Source organism: Anas acuta, chromosome 26 (assembly GCF_963932015.1).
Source record: "Anas acuta chromosome 26, bAnaAcu1.1, whole genome shotgun sequence".
In the NCBI taxonomy this organism is placed as follows: domain Eukaryota; kingdom Metazoa; phylum Chordata; class Aves; order Anseriformes; family Anatidae; genus Anas; species Anas acuta.
Window position 1 is genome coordinate 4,596,759 of NC_089004.1, and position 18,766 is coordinate 4,615,524.

Genomic DNA, 18,766 nt, shown 5'->3' on the forward strand with positions numbered 1-18,766 from the left:
AAGGAGAGTCTGTCTTGTACATGTGAGCTGTTGGGTTTTCTGAAAGCAAATGAGCATGTAAATGTGCACACGTGCCTGCTTAAGTCATCACACATTCATGCTGTAACAAGTGGGTGTAGCTTTCACTGCAGTAAATCTTGTGTTACATTGGTCATCACTGTAGAGGTAAATGGAGTCAGTGATGCAAGAAAGTTTTATCCTACCAAGGCAGTGCTTCTCTTTGTCTGAGAATGACCAACTCCCGCAGCTTGGGCAGTTATTTCACTGTTCTTTTGAGTGGAACTCCTCTTTTTCTGATGCTGTTGTATGCTTCTCTGTGGGAAAGGTTCATCTATGATCAGTATTCTGACCTAAGGGACAGGCGTGCTGGGCAGAAAGCTGTCATTCTGGTTCAGTGTTCTGTGTGAAGCGTAATTAAGTCGATCATTGCAAGGCTGAGTAGACGTGTGTTAGGTTTCAGTGTTAAGTAAAAGGTGGATGGATGTTTAAAAAGGTGGATGCTTCAGCTGTCAGCATGGTAACACACCATCTCTGGCCATTTCAATTTTAGAATCAGTTTCTTAGAAGCTATGTAACATCCCTTCAGTACTTAAAGACATTTTGTGTAGGGGGTATTGTACTTTGGACCGACTGATCTGCATTTCTTCCTGTTGGGGAAAGGGCGACTTAGCAGCTATTTTCATGACAGTCTGAGAACGGTGAATGGGATATTCTCAAAGCAAAGTCTAAATGAGCCCGTTTGCAAAACTAGTGTTCTTTTTGCAGTTCTCTTTTTACACTGTTGCCTCCAGAATGTGAAATTCAGATACAGATAGCTGTGGAGACCTGTGCTTGGTAAAAACGCAGCTTTTGCCATAAGCCTTCCAGGAGGAGAGGAAAAGTTTGTTCACACCTAGCATGCTACCTGAAAGATCTTGCAAAATCTGACTTTTATTTTCTCTTTTGGCAGACTGGAATGCTGCCGGGTAACTGTTTAGCTGGAAAAGGCTGGGGGTCACAGAATTGTAGGATTTAAGACTTTCCATGTTACCAATTACAGAAGCTCTTTGTGTCTGCCTTACCCAGCTGAAGTGAGCACCTCGTAATAGTAACGGCTTCAGTTTTTCCTGGTTCCTCAGCTAAGTGTTGGACTCCTGGCATGGTGTCATAAGACAGACCAAGTGTAAAGCCATCACTTACCCTTTTGCAACTAACTGCCACTAATCTGCAAGAACAGGTAGGACAGTCTAGCTAGCAGGACTTTCTTGAATGAAGAAGTGTCCCAGTGTATTTGTACTGTTAACGGAATTCTTAATTCAGCTGAGGGCTCTCCAGCAGTCATATTGCATTCAGCTTTTGCGGGTTTCTGTGTTACACATCTGTACTGGAAGAGATTTGGAAGAGGAAAGAGCAACATGCACGTGACCAAGAAGTCTGTTAGAGTATTTATTATCCAACATTCCAGAACAAAGATACTCTCCCTAAAGTGCTTTTTAAAAACATTTTGTGAGCAACTTGGACATAAGCTGCTTTCTGTGTCCTTTTCAGACTAGTGCTGTGTTTGCTTTGCAGTAGATCTTGAAAAGGAGAACATTTACACTTGAGAGCCTTTGAGTAGGGAAAAGATTCCTGGGAATCATCCATGCTAAACTTACTCAATTCCAGCTACTGCAGGTAGCTTCTCGGCACATCTTTCTCCATGTAGCGTAGAGAACTAGTGTTTACAGCAACATAGGTTTCTATTCACACTCGATGTCTACGCCTCTGCTGTTTCAAGAGGTTTTCATAGCATTTAGAGAAAAGTTGCTGCTGTAGAAAAGATGGCAGATAATGCAGTGACACTTGGTGCTGTGCAGAGTGCAGTGGTACATTACTTACAGTTCTTTATACAGTATACCAGAGGCAATAGTGGGGCAGCTGAGCACTTTTTGTTAAAGCAAATTTTGTTGGACAGACATTTAAAACTGAGGTTGGTCTTGCTGAACTCTGAATGTTTCATAGTCTTCTGGAATGGTATCTGAGGAGAAGGAAATTAAAACAAATATAGTTTAGAAGTAGAACTGGAAATGAAAAACAGAATGAACTACTGCATGATATCCTGTTACAGTTTTATGTGTAGGCTGTCCAAGAACAGATTAACTTCTTGAAAGCAAAATGGCAAAATTTCCTGTATTTGACCTTCAAAGCTAACTTACCGTTGCAGCGATAACGCAGGTTTGACCAAATAATGTTCTCCTGGGAGAAGCAGAAGACTCCGAGGCGTCCTCCTCGCATAGTTGTATCAAGGACAACTCCAGTGTCTGCCACTACTTCAGGGCCTTCATAGAAGCGAGCTCTGGAAGAGAATAAGCACATGTAGGACATGTGAGCCTGATAAACACTTAGAGAATTTGTTCCAGTCAGACACTCTCTCTCCTTTTTACCAGAGAACTGTACTGGAGTTTGTTTTTAGTTTGTTAAACCCCCACTCAGCCATGCAAAGGAAAAATAATTTCCTTTGATAATTTAATATTTTCCTTTAATATAATTAACCCCCCTTACCTGATGTATCCGACTTGAGGCCGATGCTGCAGGAACCAGCGGTAAGATGTCTTGTCCTTCCAGCCAGAGTTGCGAGGGTCTTTCCACAGCAGTTTGACCTGGTCTGTGGTGTCCCCAGTGTGCCAGAGGGAATTGCGGAGGTACTCGCCTGGGCCTGTTTTGGACTTCACTGCCTAATGCGAAGAATAGACCGGTAAAAATGTGTGGATAAATAACTGATTGACTGTAACTGTTACCCCATGTATGTGTCCGAGCAGCACAGCTAAGAAAAAGGTAAAAATCCTCTGACTTCTTTTTCAATGCTGTCCTTACCTTCAGTTGAATTCCAGGTTCTGCTACTGCTCGGAAGGGGTTTGCCTGCCAGTATGTCTGTTCCATCTGTTTCCACATGACCACATAAAAGCTGGAACTGTCCTGGTAGCCAAATATGAAGCCAGCATAATCATCATCTGTGGCCGTGTTGACATGGAATGTGCCCTCAAAGTCAACGCCATTGAATGCCGTGTAACCTGTAATTATTAGAAAAACAAATACTCTGTATTCTCGGATAAAACATAGGTCCATTTCTTTCTAAATTCAGATGGGAGAAGGTAGATTTTGCTAAGCTAAAGCTGAAGACTCAGCCTGCTACAAACAATATTTTCCCAGGAAACTAATGGAATCATTAAGTAGTGTCTGAAATACTTCTAAAAGCTGCACTGAGAAGTGCACAGTAAATGACTGATAATTTTCCAATAGGATAAAAATAAGTGCCTCACCTACAGCCAGACCAGGATCGCTGTTCATGGTTTGGACAATTTCCATGCCCTGTGAAAAGATGAATGTTGACTTATTAGGACGTTTCTCTCCAAAATTACTGACTGTACCCTTGTTGAATGAGCAGGGAGAGGTACACCAGAGGTGAATCTCTAGGACTAAGGCTTTACTGAATACTAGCATTAGACCCACAATGTCTTTCAGTAAAAACTGCACCCAGATTTATAGGGGTTTGCTAGCCAGGTATAGTCTCCTACCTGGTTGAGGACAATCCAGTTGGGATCGATCTGTGCATCACCCTCAGGGTCCAGTACAACTGTCTGGAAAGCCCTGAAGTCTGTTAATGTCACTTCTGCGTTCTCTGGGCACACATCAATTCTATCAATCACCATGTCTCTGTCAAAGTCTTCTTCACAAAGGTTTCCAACACCATCACCTGAGAGCACAACAGAAGAAAACAAGTTGCAAGCTTTCAATTTCTCCTAGCTGTTGCACCTAAGTTTTACTTGGCTAGCTTTTAGCAGGCATAGTCAGGTAACCATGACTATGCAAGGTTAAGAGGTGTTTAGAGCATTGCTGCACTTTTCCTATATGTTGGTTGTGAAGAAACCCTGACACTTCCTGCTGCTTCCAGGGATGCTGAGAGACACCTTGTCCCAGATATGATCTTGTTGTCAGGATTATTGGAGATCTGAAAATGATGTGGGGCTGTCTCAAATCAGTACCGAGGAGGTCTTACTTTCTGCCTGTCTCCAAAAGCCAAACTCATGTAGTAACCACCAGGAACGGAGGACCCCCCACGCAGAGCTAATGTGCATACGTTTCCCTTACCGTCTGAGTCTTCTTGGCCAGGGTTAGGGACAAGCCGACAGTTGTCAGGGCCTGGGGGTTTCTCATCTGGAATCCCATCATTATCGTCATCATCATCGCATTCATCTCCTAGCCCGTCATTGTCTGTGTCCACCTGGGAGCTGTTAGGCACTGAGGGGCAGTTATCCCGTGTATCTTGGTGGCCATCCCCATCGCTGGTGGAGAAAATGCATTATACAGATGAAAAAAACATCAGTGGCTAATCTTTAAATAAGCATGCCCTTTCTAGGAGCTGGGGTCCTTTACAAGAGCAGCAGAAGTTGTTTATTTCAGCCTTTTAAAATCTCAAGCTATTAGTTACGCAAACAATAGATCAGAAATATTCCAGCTGTCGTCTGTGAGCAAATCTGTGAGTGACAGCTAATGAAAAGCAAGCCTGCTGTCAGCAAGCTTACATCTGCTAGCCTTTGGGCAATAGTTCCACTGGAAAGTTTTTTGAAGTCTGAAGAAAATTCCCCCTCCCTTGTCTGAATAAAAAGACACGGATTAAGGCCGAGATAGCTTGTCACGGTTACCAGTGCATGCCTTCCACCCCCACATCCCCAGGATTCATGCAACCTATGTATAAATTTTGCAGCAAACTCTCACCTGTCCTGGTTGGTGTCACAAACATCTCCCACTAGATCATGATCCGTATCTTTCTAGGAAAATAAAGCAGTAATTGTTTAAACTTCTTGTAGATCAATGGGAGAATTAGGCAATAAAGGAGAAATGAGAGAGATGTTAGCCTCTATGCCATTGTCATTCTGATTGAAAACTGAGCTGACAACAGTGGGAGAGTTCCTTCTGCAGTATTTACAAATTGCCCTGATGAATTCAAGGAAAAGTATTTCTAAACCCAGATGAGTAATAAGAGAGAGGGCCCAAGAGCAAAGCTGCTTCTTTGACTTTCTGCCCTACGCACTAGGACATTTGATCTCAAGGGGCTGTATGTGTTGCAGGATGGCAACTAAAATTTGTAAGTGGTAATCGTGGTGAGTTATTGGGTGTCTACCTTAGACAGATGATGTGAGCAATGTCTTGAGAGAAATGAAGCTGTAAGACTGCTAAAGGGGGAGTGCTTACTTACCTGGTCTGGATTACTGACTGTTGGGCAGCTGTCACACACGTCTCCTACTCCATCACCATCGCCGTCTTTTTGATCAGGGTTAGGAACTCTTTTACAGTTGTCCATTGGATTCTTGATCCCTGTAAAACAAGCAGAGAACCCATTAAGCCAACAGGGCTACTAAGATATACACAGCAAGATCTCTTTTGGATGTAAGATGTGGCAAAAACGTAGGACAGATGAATTTGGGCAATAAAGCAACAGTTCCGATTTTAGTGTACATTTTACACCCTATAGCTTAGTAGCTATGGAGGAAGGAAGACAGCAGCAGCAGCTGATCTTAAAACACATTTCAGACTGCATCAGGATGGATGGCTAAGCACGCTGTCCTGCGTGAACCTGAGAGGAAATGTCCCTAACTGCATTCCTTAGAGAAAGCTGAAGACCAGGAATGTGGCTCCAATCTGGCACCAAAGCTGTGCAGGAGTGAGTGGCCAAGAGGATGAAGATGAAGCTGTCTGCGGTTCCCTAAGCTATGACAGATTCTTTTTCCTCCAAAGTAGACGTCTACAAAATTATAAAATAAGTCAAGGTTAATCTTGGCTAGGTGACATGGAAGATTCAGACAGTGCCTTTTCAACGCCTGAGACAGGAAAGGAACAATCTAATTGGCAACCTGCATGACTTCACTTCCCGCTTCCCTGCATTTACACCAGCAAATCATGCTAGCGGGGAGCTGCTTGGCAGGAAGTAGCAGGACCCAAACAGCACTAGATGCATTGGAAATAATCTGTAAATAAATATGTACGTCTCGGGCCAGCAGCAGTTGTGATTTCTGGCTTTTGAAAGCAGGCTTTGTGCAAATACAGCGTCACTAGCACACAGCCCGTTTCTAAAGCCAGCCAGTGTTTTTTTTTTTTTCTCTCAGAATACAGCCCTGACACATACTGCCTTGAGCGAGTAGCTTCTAACAAATTGGATATCCGTGTATTTCTTCACAAGTTGAAACTGCAGCACAAAGTACTGTCCTTGTCTGGGATGAGATCAGTTTGCATAGTACATCATCTTTCTGAAGCCTGAAACAGGTTTGACTTGCGACTGTGCGCAATAAAAATGCTAATAAAAACTGTTAGCATCAGCCTGAAGATAGATCTTTAACCCAGCGAGGACTGAACTGTGAAAGATACTGGCTTGACTGCTCACTGGGCATTTTAAGAACTGAGCTGTCCTTCGTCCCTCAGAAATAAGCTGCTCTTGTATAGTTTAAGCCTCCAAAGGCTGGTACCTGCTATAAGGATCTATAGCTGCATGCTGACCACCTGCCTTGTTCTTAGATTGGCACAGCTGCACTCCTTTGAGGACATTCTCCAGCTGTTCTTACCATCTCCATCCATGTCATCGTCACACTCGTCTCCTTTCCCATCACCATCAATGTCCCGTTGGTCATCGTTCTTCACCTGGCGACAGTTGTCACAGGCATCACCGAAGTTGTCCTTGTCTGTGTTACGCTGGTCGGTGTTGCGCGTGTAGACGCAGTTGTCCTGCAGGAGAGAGAGACTTGCTGAGGGGACAGGAGCATGCTACCTTAGTTAGGGGGCAGTCTGCGCAAACGGTGTCTTCACACCATCCAGATTTAAAAGGAAGCATTGCATGCTATGACCTGCAGGTGCTCTGAATTCACATTAAAGATGCAGGCAGTTTGCTTTGCAGGCCCGCTCGGTACATTTAGGTATGTCAGGGTAAACTTTAGAATTCAAACCTCAGCATTTAATATCCCGTCTCCATCGGCATCATCATCACAAGCATCTCCAATTCCATCCCGGTCTGCATCCTCCTGGCCAGAGTTGGGGACAGTCATGCAGTTATCCTGAAAGGAAAGTAACAAGAAAGTGGCAGGGTGTGCTGGCAAGCTGTGAATGTCACAGAGCCTTCCTGAGCTCTGAATGCTGCACAGGGCCTCGAAGGGGAGCCTGCCCCCAGCTCAGAACTGCCCACTTCTGGTTAAGCATTCCTCTGATATGCTGTTTCCACCTAAACATGCAAGGGCTGCATCTTACCTTGCGGCACTTCTTGTCAGAGCAGCGTAGCTTCTCATCAGGGACTCCATCAATGTCTGTATCCTTCCCACAGACGTAGCCATTCCCTGCCCAGCCCACAAGGCACTGGAAGACAGCAGATAAACAAAATGAGGCTGGTGGTGAGTCTCTTGGCAGGGGTATGCCTCCAAAACTGAAGGTCTCACATAAGAATCAGCAAAAAACATTGCAAACCCAGTTACACAATGCTCTACAGGTGAAATATTGCCTGGAAGAGACACTTAAGCTGTAAATAGTACTTTTAAATAGTTCAGATACAAGAGCTCTGCTTGTTCCTGAAATTATAAAGATGCAGCAGCAAAACTTCTTGGCTCCCCCAGGTTGCTTGAATGGTGTCTCCCTTCCCAGCTGCATGTAATGCTCTGTGACTGAAAAATGTGAAGTGCTTCAGACAAAAAAAAAGCAACAACCCAACAGAGGATCTGAGGTGCCAGGAGCAGTTCACTGCTGAGATCTCTGAACGATGCACTACCACAGCTCAGGTGTTAATGGGGAGCAGGTCCGTGCCAGGAAGGCACGCTCTCCAGGAGAGGGCAGTGGCAGACCCAGGAGAGCAAGCACAGCGCAGGAGAAAGGGGAGCGAGCAGATCCCACCGGCAGGGATCGGGCCTTACCGCGCAGGAGATGGACCCATCGCGCTCCACGATGCACTGAGCTTTCTCGTGGCAGGGGCTAATTTCGCCGTTAGGGCAACGTCTCGCTGTCTGGCTTTTGCAGCCTGTGATTTGATCCCCAACAAAACCAGGTTTACAAGCCCCGCACTTGTAGGATCCCTGCGAAAAAAAACACAGCAGGGAATTAACTGTAACAGGAGTCAGGGCAAAGCTTTCCTATGACCTGTCCTCAGCAGCTGGATTGCCACAGAAAACAGAGGGCCCAGAGCCCAGGGAAGAGGGAACTACATGAGGCTTTCCAGGAATATTTACCCGTGTGTTGATACAGATAGAGTTTGGGACACAATTTTTGGCAGCTCCTGTCTCGCATTCATTGATGTCAGTGCAAACCTGCCCAAGAAGAACAAAACAGACATTAAATTCACTCTTAAGCAGATACCTTGTCAGATTACAGAATTAGGGCATCCCTAGATGCAGAAGCAAAGCCCCCAGCATGCTGCACTAGGGCTGAGAGCTTAAAGTTTTCCTTGAGACAAGCCTGAGCCAGATCCCAGCAACATTCCTGACCCCCGGGCAAGCTGTTCACCCTCTAGAAGTCACCAGAGATTTTAGCCTGGTGAAATAGCTTAGCTCTGAGCTGAGCTGTCAGCGTATCTGCTTACTGTAAAAGGACAGAAGAGAGTGAATGGAGCAAGAAGGTCAAAGACTGCCTCCTATGACCAGCTAGCAGCTCTCTCAGTAACACAACCATGCTTGCTTTTGTCAATATATTCTTATACTATTGTAAGTCTAGGTGTTTCCTTTCTTTAAAAAAAAATATTTTTTTAATATTTTATATCTGTGTCTATATCTGTTTATGTGTGGAGGGGCTGAGTACCAAGTAGCTGTATCAACTCTTCTGTGTCCTAGCACGAGGGATTCCCCCGGCTAGCTTCACAGCCATGAAGGTGTCCTAGACGTGACATTCTGACCAGCTTAAATTCAGCAGAGGTAGGATCTTGGAGTGGAAGTTGCTTTGCTGCTGGTGTGCTAGGACATCCTTGGCAAGCGTATCCTCTCACTGCATCAGTCCTGCCATCAATATAATGCAATCATCTCGTATTTCCCTCCCATTTCTTTGCCAGCATCAAGACCCTTGAATTAATTACAGCTACAGAGGGGAAAGAGGTGATGCTTTCTGAAGGAGACAAAAGAATCTGTGCCTTACCTGTTTGTTGGCCCTGGCATAAGCTAGTCCAACGCCTTCGACCATCTGCCCCGTGAAGCCAGGAGGGCAGGGATCACAGCGGAAGCCAGGAGAAGTGTTAATGCACTGGACCTTCGGGAAGCAGGGGTTTGCATTGCACTGGAAACAAGAAAGAAGTTGTGGAAAGCTGTGACACAGGCTCGTTTAAGGCCAGCTGTGAAGGCAGCTCTAAAAGCAAGCCTTGCTGGGTGAGATCCAACTATTGTGCTTTTGTTTTCTAAAGAATAAGAGAAAAATGCATGGAAGTAGCTGGCTTTCCTTGCAAGTGGAAAATGCAGCTTCCCAATCTGAGTTCTCCCAAATTCCAGTATGTGCAGACAAGTAAAACAAATCAACTTTCGAGACTAATTCTTCTTAGGTGACATCAATTGCCCAGGCAGAGAGCTGGCTTCACTTCACACTTTCCTTCCTGGCAATCTCTGAATCCAGAGAGCTGGGTAATTTTTTACATTGATTTTGAAAGACAACAACAGTTGTTTGTTTACTACTCTGGGAAGCAACTGTCTTTCCCAAACTGATATTAATGCTTGCTTTATTTTCTCCAACACTATTATTTTTACTGAATTCTTATGCGCTGTGCTAGCAGATGCATGACATTAATGCAGCAGTTCCTACATTTTTGTGACTAACAGCTTATCATCAACCTCAAAATGTCCCATGGACCTTTTTAACTTCAGCTGTTTTTTAAAGCAAATTGCTATAAGATGATACGGCGTTGCAAGACGCAGTTGCTTGATGGTTGAGTAAAGTTTTGCATACAGACAGAATAAGTGTAATCGAGTGTCACATTTTTTGGAAAAAAAAAAAAGAAAATCAAACAATATCTTCCTATCAAGGTTTGATTTACAGGCAGAAGTTAAGCAATTCATGTAGTGTGGTAAGATTTACTGCATAAAGGACTATTTGGGTAGCATTTCATTCAGTTCCACACATAATAAATCTTATCTCTAACAACTCGTCAGCGATTAGCTCAAAAGATTTTAAGACCAAATGGGATATCCAAACTCACTTTCCTGTGTTGTACAAACCAAAAGATTTATTTTGTTTGAGTCCCTGTATCTTTTAGAAACAAATGCCTTGCTAGACTGGATATAAAACCAACGCAGAACACTGCTTGAGGCAGGGTGAGAAACAGACTTCGTTCCAGTGAAATGATGTTTCTGTTGAACTTCAGCTCCTGGGGGAATTGCAAGACTTCTCTTCACAACCACAACAGGAACCCACAACACTCCAAGAAAAGCGAGACCTTTTTGTAGCTCCCAGCCCATCCTATTTGTTTTATTTTTTACCTCGTTGATGTCTGTGCACTGGGACCCATTGCCTGAATAACCTGGGGGACAGGGGCCGCAGCGGAAGCCAGTGCCAGTCTCAGTGCAGGCCACTCCAGGGAAGCAGGGGTTTGGGTTGCATCTGTTAAACTGTGTCACGGTGATGCCAGGGCCTGACACCTCAGTGTGTATGCCTAGAGGACAAAAGGAACATTAAAGACCGAGTTGTCACTGCCAGAGCCTATCATAAGCTGGTTCCATTGTCTCAGTTAGAAGACTTCAGCGTGCCTCACACGCAGGGCATTTCCTTGCAGCTTTTCTGAGGGTTAGGCAGTTACAGCTCTGCTTTGTAAATGGAGAAAAACAAAGCCAGAAGCAGCAGATGGACAGATTTCTGACTCAGAGCAGACAAAAAAAAAAAAAAAAAAAAAAAAAGACACACAAAGTCCAGAAGTCTTAGCTCCTGGTCCAAAACTCTTGTTGTGCTGCCCTCCTTGTTGTGTAATGCCCTTGGTTTTGGGGCTCCACAGAGACAAGTTTTCTCCCTGGTACCTCTGCATCTCCATCCCACTGGAATACAGACTCAGACACCCAGCACAACGCACACAGCACAGGCTTAAGTCTGGGAAGCTCTGTGGAGGGCTATCAGCCAAAATCTCCCCAGTAGAGGCAGGCATCTTAAATAGGTCAGCTTGGTGCATAGCAGGAATAGACTCACATAAGGCTCTCATGCCATGGCATTATCTTTATCTCCATGGGGCTAGGAAACCTTCCTTCAGCCTGGCAGATGAGAAATCAAGCTGTTATTCAGACATGCATCATGTCTAGGCTGGCATATAGCAATATGGTATATCTAAGCATGTGATGTGCGGGAAATTCCAACCTATATAAAATGCTGCTGCAGTCCTATTCAGAAGCACCATGAACAAAACAAACTAGTCCCCACACCACTGTGCACAAGCTTTCCTTGAAATTTTAGGCCCAACGCCAGGTTTTTGTCTTTATCCTCAAGACCTGACTTCAGAATCTAAGGCCCCTGAATCAAAATTATGGGCAGGAACTAAACTCCTACAGCTCAAGGCAACACGAAGAATTCATCTACACGGGAAACAGAAGTTCACTGAAGGTTAACTCAGGACTGTGAATAAACTTTCCAGAAGCTAGAGTTGTCACAAATCTCCCACACCCACTGCTCTAAGTGACAAGGACACTTTTTGGTCCTGCTTTCCCCAGTTGAAAAGCCCAATTAAAAAAAGCAAAACCAAAAACCACCAAACAACAACACTGTGCCACCACCAGTAGCAGCAAAATCTTCACTAAAAACAAGGCCTCCTCTCTTCATGCTTCTCTTTCAGGGAAATAAGAGGAGAAGCCCAAACGACTGCTGCGAGTCACGTTGTTCAATGTATGACTAAAAGAGGCTCAGGTTCTACAGCAAAGAGCACAGGAGAAGAACGCACATGGAGCTGAAAACCAAGTGGGGAAGGCAGAGATCAAGTAACAGACAGAAAGTTCAAGACAGTTTTATGAGCAAGTTATTAAAACAATTGGTGTGGATGAATGCTTTTCTGTACTACAGGTCCCAGAAGCTTTGGCTAATCTCTTTTCCAGCAGTACAATCTCTCCAAGTGCAGAAATGCTTTTTGCTCCGCCCTTTGAGTGTACTGGCAAATAATACAGCATCTCCAAGAACCACGCTTTCTGAAAGCCAGATATACTGAAGTAGGTTCCAGTCCAGAAAAACCATTTACTGGGGAGCAGAGGGCAAAATCTACATGGGAGAATTTACGACCCTGTTTCTGTAAACACCCTCTTTGCTTGGAAGGTGACAACATTAGGATTGAAGGAACAGCAGATCAGTGCCTCTTGGGGGTGATGTTCTCTTCCACTCGGCTCATGAGTTGCCAGCTATATCCCACAGGATACCCGGTGTTCGTTCCCAGGCAATTCTAACACAGGCCATGGGCTGGGTTATTAAGAGACGTGGCTGGGCAGCTTTCTGCGCTAGAATGCAGCTACGCTGAGAAGTACAGCGTGGCATGTCACAGAACCACTAATAAAGCTTATTTTAGAAGTTGTGAAAGCGAGCAAACACTGAGGATTTGCTGGAAATATAGATGAGCTTTTTAATGCTAATTTTGCACCCCATGCTCAGCAAAGGGGTAAAGAGCTTCAACTGCCACTGAGCCACGAGAACAACACAGAACACTGGTCCACGTGTGCAGTATGACTTGGGGAAAAAAAAGGCATCACTAACATCAAGTATTCCTCTGTGAAACCCAGAGTAACTGTGAAACAAGCTAATTCCTTTGGGCAGATGGTCATAGGTGGCATTTTACTACTTGTTTGGACACAAAGATATGAAACACTTGGAGGACACAGGTGAGTATAGGGCTCGGCTCAGTAACTCACCACAGGCATCACACTCCATGACTGCATTCTTCAGGTATGTTATCTCTTTAACCTGGAAGAAAACAAGAATCATCACTTAGCCAAAGGCTGAGTTTTGCTCCCATGCAAACTAGTAGTGCCTTTGCCAGAAAGCAGGATGTCCGAGAGCACACAGCTACTTACAAGCAAATTAACTCTTACCCCAAAGTCTATTTTGCAGACTTTCAGGAAGCTCAGGTGGCTTGTTTTCCCTGCTATAAGTACGTCATTCCCTACTGGAGTGTTCCTACAGGCTAACTAGATAATACTATTCTATTGCAGAGGCAGGAAACACTCAATTTGCAAACACAGAAACAAGTGCCATGGAGGAAAATGAATATACTTTATTTGGGTCTTCTGCTCTAAAAGATGCTGTATTAACTGTCCTAGAGAGGTCTGCATTACCTGTAGACTGGGTGTTGCATATGTAAAGTCAGGAGGAGGTTCCCGTGTTTGCTATTTTTGCAGAGACATAAATAATCTCTGACCTTGCCCAAGCAAATTATTGGCCCTAATGTTCTTGCCATGAAGGCATTTTGAATCTATTCACAAAGGCTCCTTACTTCAGACTTCCTCTGATCTCCTCTGGGTTCCTCTTCAAGCTTCCTTCAATAAAGAGATAATCTGCTGCACTGGCAATGAAAAGATGCTGTTGCTTTTATTAAGAAAATAATATGGGACAGGCAAAAAATAAGCGTCAGTCTCAAGCTAAAACTTTCACGACTCTGTGGCATCTTAGATAACCTAGGAGGCTTCTCCTGAAAAAGCATTACTTGCAATCTACAGCTGATGCTCAGGCACAATTCTGTGAGCACCTTTACACGCCCAGTGGACTTCATGTTTCCACTATTAAAACATTTCACTTTGTACTTGGACAGAAGAATCTGCTCATGTCTCTCTGCCAGCTCCCAGGTATAAGAGCAAGTTTTTATTCTATGTTGGATTCTCTCTTCCCTCCAACATGGCTTTGGGTTGTGTATTTTGAACAGTTAATGCTGAGATGCACCTAATCCAAATCCCCAGAACATGTCCCATTAGGAGTGGGTGACAAGAGAGCAGAGGGGGGAAGTTGGAGTGCTGCTAACGAATATCTGAGGTTCCTTTGTGCCAAGAATTCTTCAGTCTTTGGCTCACGAGAGAAGACCTGGCCTTTTATTAATACTCCTTCTGCTATCCTTATTGCCAACATCCCAAGATGATGAATCAGGGAAAAGTAAGTTTAGGAAATCTTTGCAAAGATTAAGGCATTATGAGCTGCCACCTTGGCTCTCCAGTGAATATGCAAGTTTGTCTTCTGGGGAGGGGTTTTCTTGAAAGCGCTGTTAAGAAAAAGGCCATGGATTAAAAAGAAAGTAGGTGGCAAGAGCGAGAGAAAGAACAAACAGAAAAACTATATGGAGAATCAGTGCTAAGCTGGAAGGGAACACTGGAAATCATTGCTCCAGGCTGCCAGGAACCATGTCTGACCTGATTCCTAGTAAACACTGGGTATTTATGCAGAAGCCTGAAATTTGAGAGTAACTCCATGCAACAGATGTTTTTGCAGATTAGAGGCCGCCCAGTATGCACTGGCACAGAGACCCGTCTGCCATTCCAATTAGCTGGCAGGCAGAGGCTGCTGCCCTCAGCTCCCAGAATGGATAAAGGGAGAATGGAACCTTTTTCTGTACTTAAAAGAGAGTTGACCAGACAAACCACCATCTCCTCGTTAAAACGGGAAAGGATCTAAGCACCCAAGAAGTTCCAAAGTTCCTAAGAAACTACCAGAGCCAGAAAGGCTTAGGATTAAAACAACAAGAGGAAAGAATGAATACAGAGCTTGTTTAGACTCCATCTGACTTCCCCTTCCAGGACCCCAATAGATGGCTGAAAGGCCTCTTCCATCTTCCAAGTTTGGACGCTACTGATTTCATGTGCCCGCAAAACCAAGGAAAAAGTGACTTGTTTTTCCAGTTAAACATACATCCACTGTCAGTGTGTGTTTTTTCTAAGAGTTTGTTCTTCATGTATGCTGTTTTTCAGCTGAAAAGGTTCCAAGCAGCAAAATCTGCTGCTTGATCTCAGAATTACAGATCTAATGGTGAGATCACCTCTTGATCCTGGGTGTCACAGCAGTTACTCTACTGCTTATTTGACCAAATGCAAGAAGAGAACCCCCAGTCCCAGAACTCAGCACTTCAGGCAGAAGATTCAGTGATTGATCCCGAGCAGGATAAAAGGAGTTAGGTGCCTTTCTCACTTACCTGCTGTTTCAACAAGTCTCGAACTTCCATCAGCACACGGTTAGTTTCTCTCATCTCATCCAGCATTTCAGGACCAACTTCTACTCCTACCCCTACCAAAAGCACAATGGATGGAAAAAAAACACAGAGGAGCCATTAGCAGTACAAACCAACTGATAAAATTAGCTTCAATTTAACATTAAAGATACAGAATCCACCACACCAGTCTCTCCCACATCCCAACTAGAAGTTGGCTTGGAAATAACCAAGTCTTGCTCTGGGTAGGGCAGACAGGGATCATCAGCCAGGGCTGTCACTCAGACAGGTAACAGTTACCCCTCAGCAAACAAATTGGCCTGGCAGTCTGGCAGTTGTGGTAGCCGTTAATCTGGCATGGTCTGTGCAGTTCACACATAGGAAGCCTTTGCTGCCAAGAGCAGCAAATTAGTAATTCAGTGCTGTGGAAGTTACTATGAAGGGCACAGCTAAAGCGAGGCTCTTTGCTGAGTCTATCCTAGATGTGCTGCCAAGCACTGAACGTGGAAAACCAGCACATCAGCCACTGCATCACCCGTTCTCAAGGTCCAGACTTTTTTCTTGCAGCATAAAGATGGGCTCTGTCCAGACCGTGGCACTGTCAAATTGCATTGCAGTGGGTTTGGGACACAAAAGGTCCATCTGCTCATCCATGCAATGCTGCAAACGCTGCAAAATCCTGTTTAAACTAAGCCGAACAAAGACTATAAATTATGTTACAGGGTCACCTAGGGCAGATTAACATGAATTTCTGCTAGATTCTAGCCTTGCCTAGTCGACTGAGGCATGCTAAAAATCTAGTCTATACTCATCATCTTCGCTCAGGAAGAACGAATGGAAGCAGCTCAGTTTCCAGAAATATGTGTTAAGAAAATTTGAACCATTTAAAAACAATTGGGCAGAAAGTTCAACTCTGGCATTCTCCTGTCTGCCACGAGAAAGCACAACCTCATTTCTCAAGTTTTTTTCTAGTTTAATCAGTCCTTTAACAGAAGTCACACCTTGCCTACGAGCAAACTTTTATGAAGACAAGAATAGCAGCATGTTTGACAAATGGAAGGCAAATGTGCAGGGGAAAATAAGCTGGAGCTGGGGGTCTGCTTCCTCTGAGAATGAAGAATTTGCCAGTGACAGAGCAGGACATCAGCCCACGCTGCCTCAGTACAACAACTTAGGCATTTTTATGTGACAAATGAGCCTGAAAGCCTCGTGGGTCTTCCCTGCACGGAACGGAGAGGACTTGATGAATATTTGTAACCTCTCCAATACATTTTGGTCTGGGAATTATATCAAAAGTACCGCAAATGTGTCATTCTAAGACAGAGGGAGTGAATGAAAGTGACATTTCTGATTTTATTGAAAACAAGAAGCTCGCATATAATTTTGAACTTCAAACGGAGGTTTTGAATAAACTCTGCATGAAGGCTTCAGGCAGCTTTTGTTATTCCTGGGAAGAATTTTCCATTCTTAGTAGCAAGATATATTTCAAAATAAATGATTTTTTTTCTTTTCTCTTTTTTTTTTTTTTTTAAAGATTCAAATTTACAATAGTGAGTGAACTACTCAGGAGTGATTTCCAAAGTAAGTCTATGCACTTGCAGACATTTCCATTACTACGCATCCTTCTCCAAGGGTACATTCTCTCTGCAAGCACACACTTGAATCTGGTACACCACGCTTCAGGTCTGAGCCTGCTGCATCTCAGATCCTCTTAGAGCTGAGCATTCTCCTAACAGGCTGTTCAGAAAAGTGGAACTTCTTTAATGAACGCAGCTAAGTTCCTAGAAGTCGGGGCTTTCCTAAGCTCTGTGTGCACAAGCAGAGAGAATATTCAAGACTTTTGCTTTTGGACATGCCGTATGAGCTATTTTAATTTAATGACATGCAAAATGCAGACTAAAATAAGTTGTCTCTTGCAGAAACACAACAAAATTTCCATTTGCCCTAGAATAAATGTTTTTCACTACTCAGGAGGGAAATGGGGAAAAAATCTAAGACTGAATATTTAGACAGTTTGGCTTCAAGTTTCATACAAAAATACAGAACCCCTAAACACTGCTTTCAGGCTTCAGCAGATGCAGCTGAAATGTTACCTCCTTCCTCATTCTCTGCTGCAAAACAGAATATTCATAGGAGGCTAGAAAGCACAGGAGTCCAGAAAACAGAGAAAATTAGAATTACTTACCTGCTCTTCTCTGCTGACATGATGAAAAAGGACAGGAGAGGCAGAGGAGAAAAACAAAGGCTAGAGCTGAAATCATCTTCAAATCTCCAAGCAGTGTGGATGTACAGGCTTCTCTTGCAACAAATTTTAACCTGCAGGTTTGCCTCTGCTCCCCATTAGTATCTGTGGTTTGCTATTTATGAAGTTGCATTCCTTCCTCTGAAGTTCTTATTCTCTGATGCTGGACGACGGGTGGACGTCATTTCTGGCTGCTAGTCCACAGAGAACGTTACAAAAGTAAACAATATGAGAAACTCATCAGGAGAGTAGCTTAATTTTTTTTTAGACCAGCTTGCACCAAAATAGGTCAGAAAATTCCAGAATTAAATGGATTTTTTTTTTTTTTTGGATCAGGGTTTTTATTTCTTCTTCATGGACACAGGATAGACGGATGATTCATAGTCCTATCCCTCACAGATTTTCCTTCTAAAACTACTCACAAGATCAGAAAAGCTATGAGACATCTGGACTTCACTAGAGTTTCAGAAAAGGCTCTTTAAACCCCCAAAAGGCAGTTTTACCACTCACACTTGGGGCAGATTTACTGAATCATCTTTCAGCTCCAAAGAGAAACCATCACACTGTTTTCAGAAAGGTATCAGGCAAATGTGCTAGCCCTTAGAGGCTGATTCTTATTACCCCCCACCCAGGCTCATCTAAAGGAAGGATGTAGTGCAGAGATGGCAGCATGAAAGGAAGGGAGACTTTGCTGTTTCTTGAATGTGAAGGAACGAGTCTCAATCCAGCACTTTCCATCACTCAGTCTCAATCCAGCACTTTCCATCAGAAGACACAGAGTGGATTGAGAAATCTGTCTAGAGCAGCCAAAGAAAATTTGCCCAAAGAAAATCTTAAAGCTACTACATCAAGGAAATTGCAAGTTAAACTGTGACCTATAAAAAAGGTTAGTCTGAAGACCAGTGAAATTCCTCATCACAAATTCTCACTGTTTGATTGTGAAATCTGTCAGTATGTTTATCATGCAACATCCCTGGGGACACCACAGACAAGAAAAGCCCCAGAAAACAGTAGCTCAGTCTTTAAAGTCTTGTAGAAGCAGGATCTTTGGATATTTACACAAAGTTTTTTTTCCTCGTTTTGGCCTCAGACCTCCCATAATCTGGGAAAAACTTCCCATCCCTGTGGCTATGCACACTTCTTGAAGGTAACTGTGCAGTCTTGTAGACGCTGGTGAGCATGCATGCCCACTACAGTAAGCAAATATTGTTTTAGATTACAGGACTGCTGCAGCAGACAGATTTTACATTTTCTTGCACCAAGCAAACTCTATAATTAATATAGAGTTAATTTGCTTGTGTTACCTGGGTGGCATTTGTATGATTTTGCTTTTCTGGCACGTCACCTCATGTTACACACAGTATGTGACTTCTTGTGAACCCACCAGAGGAATCAGCTTTGTGGGTTTGTTACTTGTG

General features: G+C 43.8%; 1 protein-coding gene across 1 annotated transcript; it reads right to left on the reverse strand.

Moving 5' to 3' along the window:
• Positions 1–1,412: 1,412 nt before the first annotated feature.
• On the reverse strand, positions 1,413–17,767 carry COMP (cartilage oligomeric matrix protein). Its single transcript, XM_068661745.1, has 19 exons — positions 17,292–17,767; positions 15,092–15,177; positions 12,831–12,882; positions 10,440–10,612; positions 9,112–9,249; positions 8,217–8,294; positions 7,905–8,063; positions 7,252–7,356; positions 6,954–7,061; positions 6,576–6,735; positions 5,216–5,334; positions 4,735–4,787; positions 4,108–4,301; positions 3,534–3,712; positions 3,279–3,327; positions 2,833–3,029; positions 2,521–2,693; positions 2,175–2,314; positions 1,413–1,996 (listed from the first exon to the last, which is right to left on the reverse strand). Exons 1-19 carry the CDS (start codon positions 17,365–17,367, stop codon positions 1,938–1,940), a joined length of 2,298 nt encoding a protein of 765 aa, XP_068517846.1. The 5' UTR covers positions 17,368–17,767; the 3' UTR covers positions 1,413–1,937.
• Positions 17,768–18,766: the final 999 nt, after the last annotated feature.